Genomic DNA, 8099 nt, shown 5'->3' on the forward strand with positions numbered 1-8099 from the left:
CATCTTCCGCTGTTAAATGATGCAGGCAACTTTGGGTCATGTATCAATTTCAGTTTAGCCTGGTCTGCCCAGATCTCCAGCATTTCGCCATCGTCATTTGTCTCTTTATAACCCCATGCGAGACCGTGACAGTTAAAATCTCCTAGTACAACTTTAATGTTTTTTGAATGTAAATTTCCAGGCTCCGTAAATTTGAACCTCGCACTGGGTGGTTTGTACACGGATGTTACAGTACATGAATGTAGCTCAATAGTTAAAATTTCTATATTTTCTTCGCAGGTCAGAGCACAGGAGCATACGTCTAAGTTCGGTTTCACAAATATAGCACTTCCGTACCTTTCGTGTGATCTCTCAAGAACTAATTTCATGCCCTGTATTTTTGGTCTATGGCTAGTTGGTGCTCTGTGTGTTTCTTGTAACACTAAAACTTCACAGTTGTTTCGTTTGCACATGTCAGATAATACAATTTCTTTATTTACAGATAAGCCTTCAATATTGCAGGAAGTTGTCACTAGTGATGGTCTTGATAAAGGCCTTTTTTGAGTCTCTTCGGAGAGTTGTTTTGCCATCTTTGGTTTTGGTGCTCCGGTGTTTGCAGGATTGGCCGACTAGGTCGTTTCCAGAGGACGCCCGATTGCTTGTTGTTCGAGTGGTGAACGCAATCTTCGTGGAGGTTCCTGCAGCTCTCTGGTGACCGGCCTTTTTCGGGACCCGTTCGGTTTTAATCGTTCGCCGGTTCTTTTTTTATCTAACTGTATATTGCTGTAAGTGTTCTCACAAAAAGTCAAAATGGAAAATTTGAACTACTGTACCCAATGACAGGAGCGTACTATGATATGAGCCGCGAAATAGTTTCAGATTCCACTTGCAAGTAGATTGTATACATTACACGTTAAGTCTCTCTTCAGACGGGTACTAAATTGATATGCCTGTCTGTCTGGCGAGGTAAACTGCGAATTCTGTTTGTGAAGACCAGTTTTTTGTTAAGGGGGACGCATATACGTCCACTCTTCCTGGACCCATCTGGCTACGCCTTTCTGATAGCAAACACGTTTTAGAACAATGATTGGAATCATGGCATAATATTTTTAAAATGAAAATTCATAAAATGTTTGTGATGGAAACTCTTTCTCTCGTGTCACGTCCTATATTCCAACAAAGAAATAAGTATATACAGGTAAAATAAATAAATTATGTTTGATAAGTTTCATACACATGTCAAACTCAACTGAGAACAGAAGTTTTCAAATTTTGATGTAATTTTAAGAGTTGGGAATCTTAACGATGAAGCTTAGATTAAACAGAACTTCCGGTAGTCCGATTGCCCTTTAAATCCCTTCAAAGGGTTATCAGCTATGCCTCAGAAACTAGAAATTAAAAATGTAACTGGGAACTGTTTTGATAATTCATTTAATTTTCTTTTAAAACTTTATTTTTAACGAATTGTAGAATATGCATACACAAACTTAAGCACTCCTATCATTAAATACTATTTGACTATTTGTGTAAGCTAGAGTTGAAATTCTGATCTCTTTGTGTTCAAATAAACGGACTATCATACCCTAAAGTGACTTGCAGTGAATCAGGACTTCTTGTTTTAATTTAAATATATAGCTATAAATTATCGTCCGTGCATGCTGAACGGTATATGCGAAGAATTATAAGTCTAGATGTCGACAAAGGTCTGAAACTAAGCAACATTGGGATAACGTAATTAGCGTGGGCAACTTCACTGTCCAGTCACATCAATGTGACCACCGTCTAAGTTCGACGTTAACGAACCAATAACCACACACAGACAGCAAGTTGCAATGCTGGCAGTGGAGGATACATAAATCGTGTCGGGGGACGAGAAAAACAGCGCAGCCGTTGTGGTAATGCGAAAACGGGGCGATTTATATAACGTCCAAAATGGCAAGATCACTGGCTTTTAGGCCAAGGGTGGGAGCACATCCGAAAGGAACTAGTTTGTAAACAGTTAGTGTGCCGCCGTGGTTAATGTGCACCGGGAGGGAGGAGGAGGAGGAGGAAGGGATTATATACTTACATGGATATGGTGTATGTTCTTTCGGACATGTTCCGAAGGAACAGACACCATATCCATGTAAGTATATAGTTCTGGCGATACCGGCCCTGACCTTCTTCTTCTGTGCGGATGCACACATATTCCCCGAACTCTTAAGGGACTTGGAAGAATGTCTTCGACGAGTAATGAGTGTGTTGGGGTGGGACACTACGAATGAAGTGTGTGGATAAACAAGGTGAGAATGTGCGTCTCCCGGGAGGCGTGCGCGAGATAGTCCCTGCAGTCGCACTATCATCTATGCCCTCGGTGGCTCAGATGGATAGAGCGTCTGCCATGTAAGCAGGAGATCCCGGGTTCGAGTCTCGGTCGGAGCACAGATTTTCACCTGTCCCCGTTGATCTATATCAACGCCCGTGCGCAGCTGACGGTATTAATATAATTCTAATTTAGAAGAAGAGATTAGTGTTTAACGTCTTGTCAATGACGAGGTCATTAGAGGCGGAGCAGACGCTCGGATTAGGTTTCAAAGGAACCATCGCGGCATATGCCAGAAGCTACCTAGGGAAATCACAGAAAACTTAAATCAAGATGGCTGGACGCGGGTTTGATCCGCCGTCCTCCCGAATGAGAGTACAGCATGATAACCACTGCGCCACCTCACTCGGTAAAGGTGTGCTTTGTATGTGTGACAAAATGACGCTATTCAAAACAGGTACTGAGGTAACTGTGGTGCACCGTGGGCCATAGATAACAGGGGTGAACGACGGCTCCGTAGATACGTGTGGGCTAATAGACGTGCACCTGTTGAGCAGTTGATTGCTCAGGAACCACGGGGCTACCAATAGTGTCTCCTCAACGAGTCTTCAGCAAACGTGGCTGCTTATTGGCCTCCGCAGCAGGCGCCTCGTTCATGTACCCATGTTGACTGCTGTTCATCGTCGACGAAGGCTGCAATTTGCACCCCAGTAGCGCAACTGGACGTCCAATGAGTGGCGACACGAGGCATTTTCAGATACATGACGTTTTATGCTCTGTCAAACAGACGGCCTACGGTGTGTACGGCCCTGCAACAATCGTCGGAAGGGTCCTGGCCAGAGGAGGGAGCGTTATGATCGGTGAAATGTCTTACTGCTATCCCCTGGGTGATCTCGTCATTCTGGAAGGCACAACAGATCGATACAAGAATGCATCTATCCTTGAGAACCCCCTATGTGCAGTTTGTTTCTCCTTGCCACGACGGCATCCACAAGCATCACAATGCAACGTGTTACACAGTTCACAGTAAACTACGTGTTTCGAAGAGCACCAGGATGAGTTTACTGTTCTCCCCAGGCCACCATACACCCAGGATTTAAACCCAATGGAGAATCTGTGAAACCAAGCCGATCGGGCTGTTCGCACCTTGGAACCCGCAAAACTTAGCACAGCTGGTCGGGGCATTCAAGTTGGCACGGCTCTACATCCCTGTCGGTATTTCTAGAACCTCATGACACTCTTCCTGCACGTCCACGTTGCAAATGGGAGTTATTCAGGTGTTTGACAGGTGGTCACGTTAATGTGAGTGGACCAGGTATAATTGAACGAAAAAATGCTGGAACTGGAACGACGAACGTGTGACCAGCCGAGATAGAAATAGACCGACCGAACGAGACCGAGTGGGAACGAGGTCGACCTGAAGGGATTGGTGAATGGCCTTCCATTCAGTTTAGCGATCCATTCCTTTGGGTTCCTTTCTTCGTGAATGGCCCAGTTCTAGTGGACACACCCCTTGGCTCCACGTAGGGCTACAGGGTAGCGTGTGTAGGTCCGAACAGATAGGTACAAGCAGACTCGTTTGCTCTGGTCACTAGATGCTATATACCCACACTCTGGCCGCTTCACGGACTACGACTCTTGCTTATCCCATGAACTCCCTACGGATTATTGGGCTGGCAGGACCCTCGTGTTGTGTTTACCGACCACTACATCTGGATCTGGTTCTGCACAATGGGTTTGTGCTGTGTGTATACTGTTCTTGTGCCTTGTATTCGATAAACGTGACATTTACCACGTCACAACGGTTCAGTTTAACTATGTGTCAAATTTTGTTATTTCGTTTTGCCTACGTCACTTTGCTTACTTCATAGAGGCATGAGATTTAATAAGAACAACTTTTTGGACAATACATTTTTTTGTTCTTATAATGGGGAAACAATAAATGGTTCAAAGGATCACAAGAATATATATCGTTTATAATTTGTTCTTACACTGAAGCGCCAAAGAAACTGATATAGGCATGCGTATTCAAATACAAAGGCATGTTAAAAGGCAGAAGACAACACTGCAGTCGGCAACACCTATATAAGAACAAGTGTCTGGCGCTGTTGTTAGACCGGTTACTGCTGCTGTAATGGCAGGTTAAAGAGATTTAAGTGAATTTGAACATGGTGTTATAGTCAGCCCACGAGCGATGGCACTCAGCATCTCCGAGGTAGCGATGAAGTAGCGATTTTCCCGTACCACCATTTCACGAGTGTACAGCGAATATCAGGAATCGGGTAAATCATCAAATCTCCGACATCGCTGCGGCCGGAAGAAGATCCTGCAGGAATGGGACCAACGGCGACTGGAGAGAATCGTCCAAAGTGACAGAAGTCCAATCCGTACCCAAATTTCTGCATATTTCAATGCTGGGCCATCAACAAGTGTCAGCGTGCGAATCGTTCAATGAAAAATCATCGATATTGGCTTTCGGAGCAGAAGGGCCATTCGTGTTCCCTTGATGACTGCACGACACTAAGCTTTATGCCTCGCCTGGGGTCGTCAACACCGACAATGGAGTATAGATGACTGGAAACATGTTGCCTGGTCGGGCGAGTCTCGTTTCAAATTGTATAGAGCAGATGGACGTGTATTGGCATGGGGACGACCTCATGGTCAGCAGGGAACTGTTCAAGCTGATGGAGGCTCTGTAATGGGGGGGGGGGGGGGGGGGCGTGTGCAGTTGGAGTGATTTGGGACCTCTGATACGTCTAGATACGACTCTGACAGGTGACACGTCTGATCACCAGCATCCATTCATGTTCATTGTGCATTCCGACGGACTTCGGCAAATCGAGCAGGAGAATGCGACACTCCACACGTCCAGAATTGCTCTACAAGTGGCTCCAGGAGCACTCTTCTGACTTTTAACGCTTCCGCTCTTCCGCTATCCACCAAACTAAGCAGACATTAATATTATTGAGTTATTGGGATGCCTTGCAATGTGCTGTTCAGAAGAGATCTCCTCCCCCTCGTACTTTTACGGATTTATGGACACGCCTGCAGAATTCATGGTGTCAGTTCCATACAGCACTACTTCAGACATCAGTCGGGTCCATGCCACGTCTCGTTGCGGCACTTCTGCCTGATCGCAGGGGCCCTACACGACATTATGCGAGTGTACCTGTTTCTTTGGCTCTTCAGTGTATGTGATAATACTGTGTGATTACGAAAAACTATTTTTAACTCTTCGTGATATTTATTACCTTCAGAATAGCTGATTTTGTAACTGCAGGTAAACTTTTAATTTTTGCCGTCAAAAGCTAATATTTTCACACGTGTAAAGGACGCGGAAATCAGAGACCATACCAGACGTCTGGATACTTCGCCTCAGACCGAGACGAGCACATTGTCATTTGAGTATTCACTGGCTGTTTCGCTTTTAAATAATGAGAAATAACACACGTTCTTAATAAACACCGTGTCATGCCATAAATAGCTTCAGGATGGACCTCTGCCACCCCGTAATTAAACATACAGTGAGGTAGCCCGTAGCACCATAGCAAGTCTCAAAGATTTTAAGTGTCTATCGTTTCATCTTCATTTTGCTTCACATCTTGCTGCTAGAAAAACAAGCACCGGTACCTTTCTCAACTTCGGCAGCGAGGTGCTGCACCAAGTCCTGTCCAACGCCCTCCATCAGTGGGAACATCGCCTTTATCTTGCCGGGAGTGAATACTGGCGCCAGCTTCGTCCTCAGCGTTTCCCATCTGCGAAATAAATGTGGTTGTTAATTACGAGCTTCGTAAAATAAATTACTTCCTCAGCATCTATTCATTACACTGACAACAATATTTCTAGAAATTTTTGGTCGTATCATGACAACAGACAAAGGAAGAATTATACAGATTAGATTAGATTAGATTAGATTCACTTTCATTCCAATTGATCCGCAGTGAGGAGGTCCTCCAGGATGTAGAACATGTCAGTAAAACAACAATACATGACAGATATTTACAACTCAAACAAAGAAGCTAATGTACCATTCCACAGGTCGCAAGTGGAATGATTGTCATTTTTTAATGAACACTATATGAAACAATCATTTTAGAAATACTAATGCACTGAATTTAAAATAAAAAAGTTTTTATTTATTTATTTATAAGGTAATAAACGTGTAATACAACTACTATAATTCTTGTTTACAATGAACACATTACTGCACTGAAATTGTACTTATATATATATATATATATATATATATATATATATATATATATATATATATATATACAAATCAGTTTGTTCTACTGAGAAATTCGTCAATGTAGTAGAAGGAGTTGGCCACCAATAAATCCTTTAGGCTTCTCTTAAACTGAATTTCATCGGTTGTTAAGCTGTTTATGGCTGCTGGCAAGTTATTGAAAATGTGTGTTCTTGAATAATGGACACCTTTTTGTACAAGACTAAGTGACTTTAAATCCTTGTGAAGATTATTCTTAATTCTAGTATTGATTCCATGAACTGAGCTGTTGGTTTGAAAAAGTGATATGTTTTTAATGATAAATTTCATTAAAGAATAAATATATTGGGAAGCAGTAGTTAGTATCCCTACAATAGACGAACATTCTCCTTAACAGCCTAGACAGGTGACTTTTGCTAATACGTTGCGTACAAGCATTAATTTCAGTTTTTTACTCCGATTTAAGCGCAATATGCTCTCCATAGGCGAATAAACAACGAGGAAAAACATCGTAACTATCTTACAGTAGAGCTTTAAAATTGAGTTGCTATTAGTTGTAGTCTTCTTTTCATTGATAATTTGTGTTTGTCAATACCAGATGACTTTCATAATGTTTTACTTAAAATTTAACTTTAATCGTATTACTGGAAGAATTTGTAATGTTTATTGTGTCTTTCATATCAGAATTCAGGCATATGCTCGTTCTTTTATTTCCACTTGATCATGGTCCACAAGTCACTAATGGCGCTTTTGGAATAGGTTGCTAGTTTCACTACGCACATCAGATAAATATGCAAACGGGAGATGTCTATATGGTCAGTAAACCGAACGCCTCTAAAGAATAAATCAGTCAGAAAGATGTGCTTGCTTGAGAATAAGGACATTACTGAGATGTGTTGTATTTTTGGAAGGACGCGGCCACTGATTTACCCAAAGTAAATGTAATACAGCAAAGTAAGTAAGTATAGTCATTTGCGTCTCCGCTGAAGAAGTGCAACGGGCTAACATCAAGGAAGCTCCAGACATAAGACTCCTAATGTAGTTCCAAAATGCACCATTATTCTTCTAGGCATATATTTCGATCGCTCAGATTATAATTCCAAGTCTCTCGCATATCTACAATACATAAACAAGTGTGCATGAGTGGCTGCCACCAATCCAAAACGGTTCATCCACATCTACGTAAGTATGTACCCAACGTCAGCCTACAAAGTAAAAATCACAGAAGTTTCTGCAAATGAAAGATAGGTTGTATGGATCACACTTTCGGAAGGATTAAAAGAGTGTCGGAGCGAAGCTAGAGCACTATCTTCCATGTGAAATTGTTTTGCCGACTGACATGAGATATCCAGGCATGACCCCGTAAATGGAAATGCCGTGTGACCAGGGCCTCCCGTCGGGTAAACCTTTCGCCTGGTGCAAGTCTTTCGAGTTGACGCCACTTCGGTGACCTGCGTGTTGATGGGGATGAAATGATGGTGATAAGGACAACACAACACCCAGTCCTTGAGCGGAGAAAATCTCCGACCCAGCCGGAAATCGAACCCGGGCCGTTAGGTATGACATTCCGTCGCGCTGACCACTCAGCTA

The 8099-nt window shown here is 42.8% G+C and overlaps 1 protein-coding gene across 1 annotated transcript in view; it reads right to left on the reverse strand.

Annotated features, from left to right (window-relative positions):
- The window catches only part of LOC124545712 (cytochrome P450 6k1-like), a 53832-nt gene extending 45967 nt beyond the window's left edge, over positions 1-7865 (reverse strand). The window contains exons 1-2 of the mRNA XM_047124657.1: positions 7849-7865; positions 5912-6036 (exon numbers count right to left, since the gene is read on the reverse strand). Coding sequence (XP_046980613.1) covers positions 5912-6036; positions 7849-7865 — 142 coding nt within the window. The remainder of the gene's footprint in view (positions 1-5911; positions 6037-7848) is intronic.
- Positions 7866-8099: the final 234 nt, after the last annotated feature.

The sequence above is a fragment of the Schistocerca americana genome, chromosome 8 (genome assembly GCF_021461395.2).
Source record: "Schistocerca americana isolate TAMUIC-IGC-003095 chromosome 8, iqSchAmer2.1, whole genome shotgun sequence".
Classification (NCBI taxonomy): Eukaryota; Metazoa; Arthropoda; class Insecta; order Orthoptera; family Acrididae; genus Schistocerca; species Schistocerca americana.